At 45.9% G+C, this 17440-nt stretch overlaps 1 protein-coding gene across 1 annotated transcript; it reads right to left on the bottom strand.

Moving 5' to 3' along the window:
• Positions 1 to 2266: 2266 nt before the first annotated feature.
• Positions 2267 to 11492, bottom strand: RNF168 (ring finger protein 168). Its single transcript, XM_074153631.1, has 7 exons — positions 11396 to 11492; positions 10466 to 10809; positions 9485 to 9561; positions 6935 to 7111; positions 6155 to 6279; positions 5764 to 5848; positions 2267 to 5082 (listed from the first exon to the last, which is right to left on the bottom strand). Exons 2-7 carry the CDS (start codon positions 10764 to 10766, stop codon positions 4015 to 4017), a joined length of 1833 nt encoding a protein of 610 aa, XP_074009732.1. The 5' UTR covers positions 10767 to 10809; positions 11396 to 11492; the 3' UTR covers positions 2267 to 4014.
• Positions 11493 to 17440: the final 5948 nt, after the last annotated feature.

The raw sequence follows: 17440 nt of genomic DNA, 5'->3' as shown, positions 1-17440 counted from the left end.
AACATTAATTAGAAAGTTTGGTGAAGGGTTCTCTCTCTCTCTCTCTTCCTTGATGGCTGGGATCCTGAGAACTCCTTGCCCCGGTGCTGGAGCCCCGAGCCCTTCCCTTCCTCCTGAACCGCAGCGCTCGCAGTGTCCCACATTGGCTGTCCCTGCTGGGAGTGCACGCCTTCCTGGGATGGAACGGGCTGAGTATAATCCTGTATATTTTATATTGGCATTGGGATCAATATTTGTTCTTTAGTATTATTAATATTAATTATTTAGTCTTATCCTATTAAATCTGTTTCTATTTCAACCCTTGGGTTTCCTTGTTTTTCTCTCGATTCCCCTTTCCCGGTGGGGAGGGGTCATCAGGTGAGAGAGTAATTGTCTAAACGACAATAACTTCTTGTTGGTTCTTCAAACCATAAGACTATGCTACTTGCAGAAATCACATCTGCTACTTACAGAAAAGGAACATTGTATTACTTTCAGCTGTTTTACAACATAAGCGCTGCGTGTGGCTGGCCTGCCACCAACACTGCCAGCAGGCTGCAGTGTTACAGAGCACCTTGTCAGTAGCGTCAACCAAAGTGAGCTCCACAGAAAGCAGAGGTTTCCTTAGAAGCCTTAAGACAAATTAAAAAACTTGCTGCCATGAAAATGGGTAGATCTGTTCCCTCTCCTGCTCCTCTCCCTACCTCCCACCCCCACGCCAGCTCTGGCTCTCAGGGAAGTGACCAAGCCTGACAAAGTATTTGGGTGTTTTGTGTTTTTCCGGGCAGTTGGTTGAGCTGAACATGTTCATAAAGGGGACAAATAAGTCACTAGAACCAGCTGAAGGCAGAAGGTGATCTCACCCTTCGGAGCATCACTGAACCGTTAGACCAGCTCAGACTCTTGCTTCACAAACAGCATTAAACCTGCTGATTTCACCTGCTTCAAAACGTCTGTAACAACGGAAACAGGGTGTCGGCGCAAACAAAATCCAGCCAGCCGTGGCCAAATTCCACCCTCCAACAAGAAAAATCCAAAAGGACAGGCTGAAAAGGTGCCTGGTGAGGAATATTATGGCATGCACACGGCGAGGACTGCCGTTGGCGTTGGGACCTGAGGGCTTGCAGTACCCCCACTGCGGGTTGCCTACGGCTCATTGCTGCCTGAAAGGGAAATGCTCCCTTCTGCCCCGCCCTCTCCCTCCCTGGATGCTTCTCCTACCCCTGGAACACCCAGAATTAGATCGCTGGGTGTCCCCGAGTGCCAGGGCTGGCGCAAGCGCGGGAGCCCTGTCGCTGGCAGTGAGCTGTCACAGCAGCTCCCTGCCTCTCCTCGAGCGTACTCAGAGAGACTCTCATATGGTGTTTTTTAAACAAAATGTCTTCTAGCTTAACACTAAATTTATGTTACTTAGTGTCAGGGACAGAGCTAGTCCCAAAACACCGAGAGAAGTAGATGAAGTTTAACCCCAATGAAGATGAAGGCTGTTACGCGATATATACTTCATTTCTAGCTTCATTCCTGACAGAGTTTATCTGGATATTTACAGGTATGACCTCACAGGCTTCCCTTTCTCTTTTTCACCTGGTATCTATCAAACACCAGGACCTGGCCGTAAAAGCGATTCCAAAGCCCGCACTGATGTACTGAAGTGTAACGATGATTGATCTGAGAAAAATACAGCAATTAAGGAGGGTCAGAATTTGTAACACACGCGAGAATATTTCTTACCTATGAATGGCTGGCAGTTCAGAACACTTGAGATTCAGACTCCTTCAGCGCTAGACATTAAAGGCAGCGACTGAGGGCAGACATTCAAACCCCTTAGGAGGGGTACAACAGGACTGCCAGGACCGTAGAAAGGAAATGTCTCCAACTGCAGGGACAGTTGCATCGGGCATAAATTTTAGGGTTTAGGCAGCAGGAGGCTGCAGGGGTGACCGGTGTTTGGGAAGAGGCCAGGAACTACCCCGCCCCACTCCAGACCTGTACGGAAACAACCCATTACACCCAAACGGCAATAAATCAGATTGCTTGAGAACGGGCCGCAGTCTCGCACTGGGAGACGTGATCTGAGAAGGAGCAGCTCCACCTCAGAGCAGGGACCACCTTTCCAGCAAGTTAAAAATAATCATCAGACTTCCAAATTGATTGTATAAAGAGGCTGAACAGACTTTAAAAATAAACTCTTCTGCCTCATCTCTTCTGAAAATGGAGTTCACTTCTGACATGCTTATCATGACTGGGAAGGCTGAATGTCGCTAGCATCAAAGAAGTCAATATCTTTGTCTTAAAAACCACTTTAATTAATGAAGGATTATACTTAACTGCCTGGGCAAGACAGAAAACAACGCGAACAAAGGTAGCGATTCAACAGAAACAGATCTATAGTGAAGGAAAGCTTCCAGCACAATGGTTGAGGCAGCAAAAGGAAAAGCAAGTGATTTGCAACTGGTCACCTGCTGTAACTTTCTCAAAAAGCATCTTAAAATAGACCATTTATTTATGAGAAACCCACCATTAATGGAGACATGCAGACAAAGGAAAAAAAAATTCATATTTTTGGCTTGGTGTGCTGCTCGTGCTTTCAATAAAATTTCAGTTTGTTTGTTTGGGTTCCTTTTCAACTTAAAACATCAGAAGATATTGCTCTGAAGTATGTTATTAACAGATTTCCCAGAACTGAGTTAAAGTCTACAGCTCATCCATGAGGTTCAAAGAAAGTCCACATTTAAAACATTTGCTAACTTTGGTGATTAGCACACACGCTTCAGCAAGGTAGGCTGGTGCTTTGCTCTCTTTTCAAGCATGTACAGCGGAGAAGTATCTCCTTACAAGAAAAGAAAGGCCACAAGATGGTTTCACAATAGCAGCAGATAGAACAACCTGGCAGGAAGACCCCCTTTGCTGGGCAGCACCTGGTCAACCCTTCACCACCCTCAACTTCCTACAGGCCTCAGCTTCCGCCGGTGTCTAAATTTTAATTCTTTTGAATGCTGTCAGTTTTAAACTCAACTGGAGGAGAGTATTTGGTAGTGCCTCTAAAAATGGGGGTTAGAGCTAGGCATGGTAGTTTTGTGACTCTAATTATAGTTACGTTGCCACTGACAACTCCAGTTTTCAGTTGCTTTTCCTCCTTTGCTTTAACTTCCTCTATCTTAACTGTCTTCTGGACTAACTATTTTTTTAATTATTATGTGTTCTTAATCATACTCAAACCAGTTTGAGTATGAAAATTAAATAGCACTAAATACAGGTAATATTATTGTACAATAATAAAGTTGCAGAACACTAGCAATAAGAAAAACCAAAACTATCTTCTTCTGAACAACAGTGAGTCAGATCTGCAGAAGTGACCTCTAGAACAGAGGGAAATACAAACCCGCAACTGCTTATACTATTGGCATCTATGAAAGATCCTTGGCTTCGGCAGCGGGAGAATGACCTCTTTTTTTCCCCTCTTTGTCTAAGAAGGGGTTAGTATAGGAGAGGGAGAGGGAAAGAGCACGCCTACAAGACTGGCTGTCCGGTTATACCCCTGTTAACTGTCGTGCGAACAATGCAATTCAACAAACAGCCTCAACGCCAACAACATGCTTCAATTTAACAAACAGTGGTTGCGCCAAGTGAAGCTTCAACCTTGCAGCTGGCAGACAACTGGAAACACAGACTCATTTTTTTTTGCTTGTTTCCTCCGTGGAATGTGCGTCCTTTCTGTACAAGGCTTCGAATTCTCATTTTAAGAGATGACCACCAGTTATTTTTCTTTTTAAGCACTAACAGTATTCACATTCAAAATTACGTAAACGCAAGCGCTAGAAAATAAGCTGTAGTTGAGAAAAGACCAATTAAATTTTTTTAAAGTCTGGGGGTGTACGTTATTAAAACTTCTCAGAATACACAACTTTGTGACCCAAAGCGTTCCCCCTCGAAATGAACATCTTTAAAACTGTTTGCAGGAAGCTTTGCTAACACAGGAGAGCGTTACCAGGGTTTTCATTCTCATTCCACCATGGGTCTGGTGGTTCTGTTGATCTACTCCACAACGGAGCTTTTAAACATCTGAAGGATCGTCTTTTGCTTAGTCTTAGGTAGAGAACAAATATCATTTGTGTCATTGGTATTAACCACGCAATTCAAAACTTTTCCTCCCTTGATACTGGGCGATTTCACTCGGACTCGGGTAGGGGACTGCCAGTTTTCATTGCAAGAACCTTTCCGAGTTTTGCGGTGGTTTGTTTCAGCCTGTTTTTTTGGAACCTTCGAGTCTTTTGCCATCTTAGAACTTCCCTTTCTCACAGGAGAGTCTTTCACAAACTGAGGTGGTTTGGTGCGAAGAAGGTACTCATCTGGAGAGCCCTTTTTTCGATTAAGTGTCCTTTCCTCCTTGTTGATCTCTTTTTGTAGCTGCAGAGCCAGAAGCCTGTCCTGCTCCTCTTGCATACGCCTTTCATACAACTCCCGCTCAAAGGCTTTCTGCATTTGCAAGTTAAAATCATTTACCTGCTCCCCTTGATCCTCTAAGCTTTCCTGAAAAGTTCTTCTCCTCTTATCAAGCAGGCACAAGTCAACCACTGCTTCAGCTGGTGGCTCCAGCAACTTTCTTTTGGGAGTCTCCTTAGTGTTCTGCAGTCTCTCTGGCTTCTCTTCACCTGAGTGTCCACGCACCTTCGTGATATCGCATTTTACACTTTTGCTGTCAGACATCACAGAATTTGTCACTGACTGAATCCGGGTGCAAGTTTCAGCAGAGATTTTGCGGTTTGTACTTTCTACGTGTGTTAAACTGCCACTGTCTGACTCAATTCCATCACCTTCTCCTTTGGATCTGTGATGAACTGTTCTAGACCCCTCCCCTTCCACGATTCCATGAAGGTCATCTGGAACTTTGTTTCCTGGACAATTTGGTCCTGGTGTTTTTTCCTGCTTGACAGTGTCGGTGTCCCCTGAAGCTGAGGCACTGAAATAGTTCATGCACGATTCCAAAAACAAATCCTTAGCACTGGAATCTTTAATCACACTGGTCAGCTGTGGAGATAGTGTTGGCATTTCTACTTGTTCATCTTGCCACGCAGAACTGCTGCCTTCATCGCTATTGGGCTCCTGAAGAAAAGGGAGAGACCGCTAATGAAGCAAATTTATCAAAAGCCAGTGGGTGTGAATAAAGCACAAATCTCACTTGTCACAGCTGCACTGCTCATAACTAATTGGAGATAACAACCTGGGTTCTTCTCTTTTTAAAAAAAAAAAATGTTTAATTGTTTAATAATAATGAAAGTATTTAAAACAACCTACAGAAGCCAAGCTAAAGGACTGAAAACCCAACTGCAGCATTCTCCTCTTATCAACGACTCAATCAACTGTTCAATCAACTATTAGCCTGCTCGTTTTCTTATGAAGCCTAACAAAAGATCAGACAGACAGACGGAATGATGAAAAATCAGAGTGCAACCTCCTCCAGAGGGCTCCAGAACCCCCATTTTAGTTTTATGCACCATCGGTTGCAACAAAGCACTTGCTGAGGACATTCAGGCGAGGTACTTGTAAGGCCGTACAAGGTAACTACGGAAGTACGCTGTAGGTGTCTGCCCACGGACTGTCAAGCACAGTTTCTGCCTTTTCCACGTGGAGGAACTGTGAATCCTCAAGGCAGTTCAAGAAGGGCAAGACAAACTGCTCAGCGCTGACGTGCAAGGGGAAGACAGGGTTGGCAATCCTGTAGACGAGGGTAAAGTAACCCATAATAACCACCACTGATATTTAGAACAAAATGAATCTAGTTACCGCAGAGCCGGAGTCACTCCTTCTTTCTGTTGCTCTAGAGAATGATGCTGATCCCAATGTATGATGAAGTTTTGGAGACAGATACCTTAAAGGGGGAAAAAAAAAAAAAAAAAAAAAAAAAGTACAACTTTTTTTTCTTGAACCGTCAGTCCTTTGCACTAATCAAGATCTTCAGGTTCATTCTGACAAACAAATAAAACATGAGAAGGGCAAGAGTTTCCCTTCTCCTCCACATTATCCCGTGAGGAGATCTTGTCATACTCAACACTACATTTGCCCCAGAATATCTGCGGAAGTTGGGCTACAGGATTCCAAGGAAGCAAATGGAGCAGAGGGACACTATGCCAAGAAACAGACCAATAATTAAAGAAGAAAAACTTGAATTACTTACTTCTGAATGTCTCCAGAGCTGCTTGATTTGTTCTTCATCTTGCACGAATTAACTGGGGATGTTTCAGATGACAATCTGCCTGCTGGTGAAGGACTGGTGAGCACATGTCCTTCGGAATTGTCATTCTTCGATGACAAGTAAAAATAGCATCATGTAACACAAAACACAATTAGTTACTTTTGCCAAAAGAATTGTAGAACTGTAAGCAATGCATAGTTATGGAATGAGAAATGTTACATGTTGCGTACACTTTCCTCTATCTGGCATTATGGGACAAGAGCTTTTGCTCAAATAAGGACAGTTTCATCATTAGGACTACTATCAGGTAGCAAAACCCAACCACCCAAAACCCCCAGGCAAATTAACAAAATAAATAAACAAAAAAACCCCAAAACATAAGTTAAACTTTCATCCTACGTTCCTTTTTTTTTTTAGTACAGGTTACAGACATCAATTTATCCTGAAGAAGTATTTTTAAAATCATGGGTAAATGAAGTATTCAGAAGAAAACCAATGTTTCAAAATGTTTCCCAATGAAAACATCCAGCATGTTTCCAGTTCATAATATACAGGTAGACAAGTTTGGGGTATTTCACCCACCCGCTGCTTCTTCAAAAATTAATAGTCGGTCAAGAATCGAAAGTACTGGGGGCTGACAACAGCCTCCAACTACAATGAAAATAAATTTTAAATTAAAAATTTTAACTTTTGCTCTGAAAAGTCTAAGTTGCTTGCCTAAAAAAATCGGCATTTTCTACTGCCCCCTTGGTCCTAACTCACCAGACTGTTACTCAGCTGCCAGGCCAACTCTTCATCCTGCTTCAGCTGCTTCTCCATCTCCCTCCGCCTCTCTTCTGCCAGTCTGTGTTCCTCCTCCTCTTCTGCTAGAAGCCGTTGAATGTATTCCTCGCTTGCCTTGTTCTCCTCTTGTTCGTATGCTCGCCTTTCTGCCTCCACCTAAAAACGATGATTTTAAATGCATCTGGTTACAACTGTAGGACTACACTCTACACCGGAACCTCTCAACCGACGCCCCTTAAATGTGAACATCTGCTATTCATGGACACTCTGCACACTTCAAAGCCAGTATTTAATTACGCAGCTCTCCAAAGGCATAACTATTGCACTGATTCTGTGTGTAGAATCTTCAATGTGGTAACAGTGATCTACCTTTTGGTTTCTGTAAGACTACACTGTTAGCCTTGAAAATGTTAGTAACAAAATCTAACATCTCTGAATACACAGATCTACAGAGAAACGCAAAATTCCTTCAAAGGCTGGATGCCAGCTGGACCACAGCGTTTGCTCAACCTGCTTATATCATGGTAATACCAGTATTAGCGCAAGAGATGCCCAACAGACAGCACCTCTCTCTCCTGAGCCCTTCTGCTCTCTTGAAGCATGCAAAACCCAAAGCAGAAGACCAAGAACTTTATGTCTGCCTTCTTTATGGCAAATGTGCACTCTTGGTAAATCAGTTCTCAGTAACTCCACAAGGACAGCCAAGTACTTCAAGAATGAATAAAGCTTTCTTAACTGGGTAATGGGATTTGCAAATTTCCTTTAGAGTGTCAAGCTGCAATACTACAGAAGCTATGTTAAGTCTGAGTGTGTTCAAATCACGTACTAAAGTCTTATGATTGGTACCAGACATCATTACGTATTTCACTGGCACTGCCTCCGTTAATTATCGATGCTATTGCTGCCAATCAGTCTTATCCCACAGCTACCACGAAAGAGAACCCCACAGTCCTCTGCTTCCCCCCTGGCTCTTGTAACAGCCAGCAATGGGGCTGTCAGGGAAAGGAGCGCTCCGCTACTGCTTCCAACTGCAATTCTTACTGGTACTGTGTCTGAACTGGAGGAGGAAGGACCCGTTAGATCCATAGACAAACAATAAGATTTCTTGAAAATCTTTTCTGATTTTCAAATCATAGAATCATAGAATCATTCAGGTTGGAAAAGACCCTTGGGATCATCGAGTCCAACCATCAACCCCACTTTACAAAGTTCTCCCCTACACCATATCCCCCAACACCACATCTAAACAACTCTTAAACTCATCCAAGGATGGTGACTCAACCACCTTCCTGGGCAGCCTGTTCCAGTGTCTGATCACTCTTACTGTGAAGAACTTCCTAATGTCCAGTCTAAACCTACCCTGTTGCAACTTGAGGCCATTCCCTCTTGTTCTATCGCTGTTTGCTTGTGAGAAGAGACCAGCACCAACCTCTCTACAGTGTCCTCTCAAGTAGTTACAGAGAGTGATGAGGTCTCCCCTCAGTCTCTTCTTCCTCAAACTAAACAGTCCCAGCTCCCTCAATCGTTCTTCATACGACTTATGCTCCAGGCCCTTCACCAGCTTCGTTGCCCTCCTCTGCACCCGCTCCAGCACCTCGATATCTCTCTGGTATTGAGGTGCCCAAACCTGAACACAATACTCCAGGTGTGGCCTCACCAGTGCTGAGTACAGGGGGACAATCACCTCCCTGCTTCTGCTGGTCACACTATTTCTAATACAAGCCAGGATGCCATTGGCTTTCTTGGCCACCTGGGCACACTGCCGGCTCATATTCAGCCGCTTGTCAATCAGAACCCCCAAGTCCTTTTCCGCCAGGCAGCTTTCCAGCCACACTTCCCCAAGCCTGTAGCGATGCATGGGGTTATGAACATAGGTAATGAGGTAACATAGGTAAAATGAACATAGGTAACACAGGAAGCGAGAAATTCTGTATGTTCATAACTCAGGTTCATTTAATCGTGGTATGTTACTTAGGGAGGGAAATCAAGAAAGCAAGTACAAGGCCACAGCCAAAACAATTCCATGTTTTTCTATTTCCACATCCAAATTACTTTATGGGCATCTGAGGACCTATAAAAGGCATTTTAATCTGTGGGCACGGACACAGAGAGTGAAAGGGTGACACTCTACCCTTGAAAAAACCCTTCTGCAGAGTTTTGGGAAATACAAGGAATTGGCCAGTGGAGGCGTGCCTGGGCTGTCTCTGGGTGTTTCTCAGCCTGTGAAGAACACCGAGTTGAAGGACAGCAAGACAGCACGTGTTACTGGACCAACTGAGAGGGTGAGGTGGGAGGTATAGACCAGCTCGCACAAAACTTGAGAAACTTGGTCTCATGCCAAACACAAGGAAATCCCTCCTCTTCCGTAAAGGATAGAAATTCAGTTCGTGTCCCAGTTTGTTCTTACAGCAATAATGCCCTTTTAAGTATCTTTCTTTTTCATGAAATAACATTACAGCTCTTCATGGGAACAATTCAAGTAACTAGATACAAAGCATTTATGCTTTTTAACTATGTTTTTAGACTTACCTTGCTAATCTCTGCTTCATATTCCTGCCTCAGTTCCCCAGGCTTGCTCAGCTGGTGTTGCGGATGGGGGACACAGACTAAAGGAGGGGAAGGAAAAAACAAGGAGGTGAGAAACAAAGTGCAATAATGACAGTCAACGACGAAAGATTTTAACAAAAGATCACTTCCATACCCTGTCACCGGAATGATTTGACTTCAGTCAAGTGCTATGGAAAAAAAAAACCCACTTTGTGTTACAAAGGAACAAAATAAAAAAGCACTGTGTGACAGAGTGGCAAGAACAGCCAGTGTTTTCCAAGCACTGTATATAAAGCAAATAAGTACGCTGGCCAGAACTTACAGCTTTTGCTTTTTTGCAAATAAAAAGACTTCATAATACTGCAAGTGGAACAACGTGTCATAGAGCCAACCTACCAATCAGCCTCTCCCAACGGAGCTTACAAAATATAAACCCCAAAATCCTTCTTCAAAGAGTTAATCAGATTTCACTTCCTTTTCTCCAACACCACAATTTTAGGCTCTGAGACTCCTGCATAGACTGACTCCCTGGAATTTCTAACCAGACTAATTAACAGCATCTAAGAGTTGAAAATATTTTAACTCCTTCACTTCCTTGACAGCGACAAACACACACACACACACAAATACAGCACTTAACAGATTTTACAGCTGAAGTTGCACCAGTAATGAATTGCCACCTTTGCCAGGACAGGCAGCCACACGCCAACGCTTTGTGCCAAATGCATGAGCAAATACCCACTAAAATGTCCAGACAATATAACTCACCCTCTGTACTACCAATGAAAAAGGCCATTTCTTTGCCTTCCAAGCCCCTTTCACAGGCGAGCTCTGACACTGCATTTTCTAGTGGTAACACAGCCTGTCCACGCACAGTTTCTTATTTCACAACATCCAAAGTCCACCAACAGTAATTACTTTGGTAAAGCAGCTACATCCCAGGACAAGTGACATTTTACTTACTTTCCTCTTCCAAGTCCTGTCCGTTAATCCTACGCTCACACTCCTTTGGGTAATTCTTCTGAATCTTTTCCCAGAGTTCCCAGTTGATAAGAGTATTCCTGCGGGCATTATATCGTGCCCAGGAAGAGACTCGACGCCGACAAAAAGGGCAACAAAGACTGGCCTTTTCAACGGTCAGCTGGAAACAAGAGTTACAGAGGGTATGGTTGCATGGCAGTGTCACGGGCTCCACAAGGATCTCCATGCAAATTTGGCAGAGGCAGTCACACAAGGAAAGCGGGGCCTCCGATTTCTTCGACATGCTGACTTGAAGTAGAGGAGCAAGACTACTAAAACACCAGTACCTGAAAGCAAAAAGAAACACGTATTTTACTTCCCGTGATGAATACAGAAGAAAATGCCGAGTTTTACAGCTACTTTATGAAAACGTTGGTGGATTTAAGAAATCTACTTAAATGGTTACTTTTGCTCACAGTCAGAGAGATTCTTGGCTTTCAGAGGAAGACACGGGTCTCTCCAGAAGTCACGGAGAAACTGTAGCAGGTTTTCCTGCTGCAGTTTCCAGTGAGCTGTAACCAGTGCTCTGGGGATCGCAAGGGGGTGGTAAGGAGAGAGGGGGAAAGACGGTGAGAGCTCTTCCATCGTTCTCTCCGCCAGCAATAAGCTACGCTCACGTTTGGTGGATACGTTATCACAGGTCCCTTAACCTTCCCTCCAGTCAGTTCAGTTTAAGTCAGTTGGGACCTAACTTTCCATTCAGTTATTCAGACCACACGCGGCCTTCAAAAGCCACTCCTGATCCAGACTCGGTTCCAGCCTGCTCTGAAGGTGAAACACAGAGGAGGGAAGGTTCTTCCTCGTTCAGTCAGTGGCTTAAGCTGGGGTTAAAAAGTCAAAATACTTTTTTTTCAATGTAAGCAAAGAACTAACCAATGCGTTCAATGCTTCAGCATCTTCTTGTACGGCTTAAATGGTGGGATCACTCAGCTGCTCTGTCACCAACCCTCTTCCACCTGGCCCAGAAATACTGTGGAACAGAAAGCAAAAATAAATGACACACAGAGCAAAAAGGATAAAAATATTGGGGTTTTTTCAGTCACTTAAGAAAGCTCTTACAAGCTTCCTACCAGCCCGGTTCACAGTGACAGGCCGTCCTGAGGGAAACGCTGCCATTTCAGTCACACAGGAACTCGACATGGAGACAAATACACTCGAAGCTGGGTTTTATTGTTTCTGCTCTCCCGTTGTTACATAAAACAAATCCTTTATTTTGTTGTTTTGGTTTTTGGTTTTTTTTTTTTTTTAAAGAAGGTGCTAGTTAACAGGGAAATACCCCGTTTTGCAGGCGGTTTGTTAAAAAGCCGCAGTAAGCCCAGGCATACCTGTTCCCGGCCGATTTCACTCGCAGACGGAGCCGGGCAGCCCCCTCACCGCCGCCGGGACCCGCCGCTCCGGGAGGCCGCTCCGCCGCCGCGGGGAGAGGCCGGGCCCTCCCAGCTCCGCGCACCCCCTGTCCCCGAGCGCTCAGAGCAAGGAGCCGGCACCCTGCGAGCTGCAGCTCCGCGGCGGGGGCGCGGCGAGCCCCGGGCCCGGCGGCAGGCAGGGCCGCGGCCTCCCGCAATGGCGGCCGCCGTGGCGCTGCGCGCCCGCCCCGCCCCGCCTCTCGCCTCCGGGCCGCTCCCGCCGCCGGGCCGCTCGCTCCTCCTCCTCCTCCTCCTCCTCCTCCTCCTCCGAGCCGAGCCTGACGGGAGACAGAAACCGAGGGCCCTCAGGCGGGCGGGCAGGGTGAAGGGAGGCCGAGGCCCGGGGGGAGGCCGCGGCCCGGGGGAAGGCCGCCCCCGCGGTAACGGCCTCTGCCTCCCCCCAGCGCTGCGGTTCTGTCCTCTAAACGGCATTTCGGCCATTCAGATTTACCGACGGGTCCTGCCGAAAGGTGGCCTGACTACAGCCTGTTCCCTCCCTCCCCCCGTCTGTGGGAAGCAAGAGCTGCTCCAGAGACCCTGGCCCAGAAGAGGGAAAGACTATAAATACGTGCCTGGCCTGGGTGCTAAAAAATGTGACTCTTCAGGCCTTATTTAATCAGAGAAAGTAATCATAGTGTTAGCGAGTTGGGGTTTATTTTTCCTTTGCTTACTGTGGGACGGAGTTACCCAAAGAGCCTTGATGTCCATGGGATGGTGGAAGCGGCATGGCTGTTTTTAAACCACATAAATACTTCCTCGACTGTGGGGTTGGCTTTGTCTTTTTAAGAAACTGCTATCAAAGGAACTGTACTTTCCCCCACGTTTCTGCAGGAATAGCAGTCCCGACGGAGGTGAATGGGTCAGTAGGGGTTGGGTTCTGCCCGCGGTCGCACCAGCGTCACCCGCGTGTGGGGACGGGGACTGAGCCATCCCTCTTCCCCGTGCTCACCTCCACGGGACCTCCTGCCGCGCCGCCTCCTCCAGCGTCTCTGCCTGCAGCTGGAACTTCTGCGCCAGTTGCTGCAAGCTGGAGTCCAGGGCTGTGAACCGAGCCTCCACGGTCTGCAGCTTGGTTTCCACTCTGAGGGATGGAAAACAAGGACGTTTCATAAGGACTTGGGCACCGACCAGTGCTGTGACAGTGGGTGACATGTTGTGCTGTGACCAGCTCTGGACCCTGTTCTTCTGAGGCTCTTCCCAAGCTGTATGGGAACATACACCACTGAAAATTAAGCTATTTTGACATGGGCCAGGTCTTCTGGGCCCTTTTCTGGTGCAGGGGTCTTACAACTTGTAGATACAGATGCAAGATTTGTATTTAAATGAGTCTGCAGGTCTCAACCATTTGTCACATTAATGGCACATTTTTTTTCTCTGATGAATTTTGAAGTGATTTTTTGTGCTTATACGTGTACTATCATGACCTTTTGAACCACTTCTACTCTGAGGGTGGTGAGAGCCTGGCCCCGGTTGCCCGGAGAAGCTGTGGCTGCCCCATCCCTGGAGGGGTTCAAGGCCAGGTTGGAGGGGGCTTGGAGCAACCTGGTCTGGTGGGAGGTGTCCCTGCCCAAGGCAGGGGGTGGCACTGGATGATCTTTAAGGTCCCTTCCCACCCAAACCATCCTATGATTCTGTGATTCTGATTCTATGATTTTCATTTGGCATTGAGCAGAACTTCTCCTTCTCCCTCAGATTAAAACCGATGCAAAAATAAAGACACCCGCGGTATTTCTCTTCTCCCATCGGCTTGTCCTGCTGTGGCTTTTCCTTTCATGGGACTGTCCTTCCACAGAACCACCCTGTCATAAGAAGACTTAGTGAAACAGCAATAAGAAATCTGCTTCGTAGCTGGTATTTATTAGCTGCTTTTCCATTACTTAGTGTCTGTTGCGTTCTTCCTTATTTAAAAAACAAACAAAAAGCTTCATCTTTGTACTCTCTAAAATTATAATCGTAAAGACAAGTTCCTGAGTTTGAGCCACTTTGCTTAAGAAAACTGCCCAGTTTAAAAGAATTTACTGTGTTTTGGGATGAAGTATGAAGGAATGCAAGTATTTATGCTGTGTACCCATTTGCTGCTCTTTACTCCAGGAGTAGGGTACGCTGGGCTTCTGTCCTTCCGGGGATGCTTTTCCTAAAGATAATTTTCTTTAATTTTGCCCCAGGTAGCTGATTTATGTCCAGGTGTGTTCCTGAGAATCCTGAGGAACTCAAACCTACCAAAATGTGAATCGTTCAAAGTTCCTTCCTAAATGCCAAACAAATACCTGGGTACTATGTGCTTGGCAAGCGGTTTATTAGCAGACCATCAGCTACTCCTGATAGATTTTTGTGATTTTTTCCTTCCATTTTACTGGCGGAACTTCAGGCTGTGTTAGTTAAACGAAAACTGTGCCATCCCTAAATTTTATTACGGGCAAGACTCTACATTTTTTTTTCTTTAGCCTCTCTTTCTTCATCCCCAGTTTGCTCCACTGCGTCTGTTTCTATTATTATTATATTGTTCTAATGGTTAGGGAATTGGACTCTGAATTGTGGCCTTCCTGTGTTAAACACTGTATTAAGGTCTTTGTTGGGGTCTTGTTTCATTTATTTTTGGCTGAACTTTTTTATAAGGAGAAAATACACAGTAGCTTTCAGGTGATAGCATTTAAAAAATAAAAATAAAAAAAAACAAAACCCCAAACCCCCCAAGCCTCCTCCAGACAAACAGAGGTTAACTTTAGGTTGTGTAAACAGCAGATGAAGTAATTCACCAGTAGTTTTCCCTTCTTTCAGGCATACTCCACACTATTTTAAAGGGTACTGTTGTAAGAGAAGCGCCCAGAAGGCCATTGCTTCGCTGGCAGCGGCTCTCCCCTCTACCTGCCGCCACCTTCTCCTACTTTGGGTACTGTCTGCAGTGGAGCTGAACCAGGAGAAAACAAAAAGGCACCAGCAGTGGCGTATTTTTCCAATTCTGCTTGACCTTCATTCACGGTCAGCCTGGCAGCTCGTGCAGATCCTTGTCTAATGATTTGCTGGTGTTTCCTGAGCCTGGGAGACTTCCTCTGTGGTCCTGGGAAAGCTGCTGACACCCTGAGCTTGCTTTGCTGGGGCTTCTCTTGCTTCGGTGAGATTTTTCTTCTCTAGAGCCTTCTGTTCTCCTGCTGGGATTTTGAAACTGGGCATAGTTGTTACTGGGCGCTGCATTTCAACCAACAGTCGTCTCTCCTGTTGCACGTCAATCCTGAGCTATTGTGGAGGGTTTGCCCTTTTCAATGTATGTGCGTGCATATATGCCGTGAGAATTTTAGGAGGAAAACAGAACTTTAACTGGAAAATTGACATTGTGTGGTGTAGAAATGCAGGTAGTTCAGAAGAATTGGGCGAGCTGATATGTCATAACGGGATGGAGTCTGTCACCACAGCGTGTGAGCTGAGCTGAGGTGGGTCCGTATCTGCTGCGCTTAAGTTCTGGGTGCAGTTCATACCTACAGCTGCACAAGCAGAGAACACCAACCATCAGGACAATACAACGTGCCACTGCAGAAACCCCAACAGGAAAAGTTTCACGGTGCAAGAGCTCTTTGACAGAGAGGGGGAATCCTCAGAAAATCAGTATATTCTTCAAGATTTGCTGGGTGGCTAAGGAGTGCTGGCCTGGGGGAGAGACTTGCCTGTCAATTGCTGCCCAATTGCAGCTTTTTAGCAAGTAAATAAGCTTCCCAATGGACCATTTTTTGCGAGCTTTCTCCTCTAGGAATAATAGTAAAGTTATCAAAGGTCTCATCGTTAACACCACTTCCAGGGCTGGAGCTGTTTTTCAGCAGCCAATGTTTCAGTATTTGACCAGTTTCCTCTTCCCAGCAGCTTTCTGATACGGGGTAAATCGCCTGTCTGCAAATTACTCCTGTGTATTTTTAAGCAACTGTAGGAAACATTTCAGCATTTGCTAATTTTGGTTCTAAAAATGCCTGTTCGGTTACATCATGGTATGACCGATCTCCGTAACTAATCTTCTACAGCTTTTTGTAAATTCTGATAGAATCAGTGCTGCTGTCTCTTGAGCAAAATTCTGAATGAAACGAGGAAGAATGGATTAATCCTCCTGCTTTCATTTCAGTTGCAACCTCTAAGCACCGTCTTCTTGACAGGCTGAGAGAGTTGGAGGGTTCAGCCTGGAGAAGAGGTGGCTCCCGGGAGACCTTATAAACGGCCTTCCAGTAGCTGCAGGGGCTCCAGGAGAGATGGGGAGGGACTCTTGATCAGGGAGGGGAGCCATAGGACGAGGGGGAAGGGTTTGACACTGAAAGAGGGGAGATTGAGATTAGGTACTAGAAAGAAATTCTTCACTCTGAGGGTGATGGGACACTGGCCCAGGTTGCCCAGAGAAGCTGTGGCTGCCCCATCCCTGGAAGGGTTCAAGGCCAGGTTGGAGGGGGCTTTGAGCAATGTGGTCTGGTGGGAGGTGTCCCTGCCCAGGGCAAGGGGTGGGACTGGATGGTCTTTAAGGTCCCTTCCCACCCAAACCATTCCATGATTCTACGATTCCTTTAATGTAAGTGAAGTCACCATTGAGTTGGTGGCCTCTGATGTCTGTCTAGGGTATGCACGATCCACGTCCCTATTCTTGACCAGAAAGCTTTTCAAGTTCTTCCCTTCTTGTTAGCATACAGAACATATCCCTATGATTTGCAGTAAAAGCTCTAGCACTCCCCCTTTTCTGAAAGCGTGGTTGTATGCGTAACCTTATTTCTGCTGCTCAGGTTTTTACAGAAAATAACATTTTTCATGACTTTCAAGCTGTCACATTGGTTGTATTTTCCTGCCCAGTGCAGAGCCCCCCGCTCCCCTACAGCTCTCCCTGTACCCTCACTCCACGGGACCAGTTAGACACCCACTTCTTCAACCGCATTCCCCACAGACTTCGTTTTCACTTTTTCTTTCAGGAGTGCTTCCCGTGTTTCTGTTTCTCTCCCTGGCCAGGTCTCTAGTAGCTTTTTTTCTTTTGTGGTTACCGCTGTGTGAATCAGGAGTCCTAAAAGCCGCTGGTGAGCAACGTTAGCACCTGGAGCAGAGGAGCAGTCTCTTACCAGGTCTGTCAGCTGCCGTTAGTCTGGAATGATTAATTTCATACACAGAAGTACTGCGTTGCATCAGGTGGGATACTCTTGATGGACAGTGATCGTTTTTACCACAGGTAAACCAGAGTTATATGTATGAGACCTAAGTTGACATGAGAATTTCTTGCTTGGTATCGTTTGCACGGTACCTTTAAAGGTAGTATACGAAAATTCGTATGTGAAAATCCGCCGAGAGGGGATGCTGTCTCGACGGTCTCTAAGCGTGGAGAATCTCAGACCCTTTTTTCAGCTCTTCTGCCTGAAGAGCTGTGCTCGTGGCTTCCATCTGATCCCGCGGTTGGTGGCTGCCTGGCTGGTTAGAGACACCAGCCACGGCTGTCACGCAGCAGCAGCTGAGCACGTGGACCGGAGCCAGCCCGGGGGAGCTTGGGCCAGATTGTTTTCCG

The sequence above is a fragment of the Numenius arquata genome, chromosome 9 (assembly GCF_964106895.1).
Source record: "Numenius arquata chromosome 9, bNumArq3.hap1.1, whole genome shotgun sequence".
In the NCBI taxonomy this organism is placed as follows: Eukaryota; Metazoa; Chordata; class Aves; order Charadriiformes; family Scolopacidae; genus Numenius; species Numenius arquata.
Note: the sequence above shows the minus strand (reverse complement) of the source record. Positions and strands in the feature narration are given on the sequence as shown.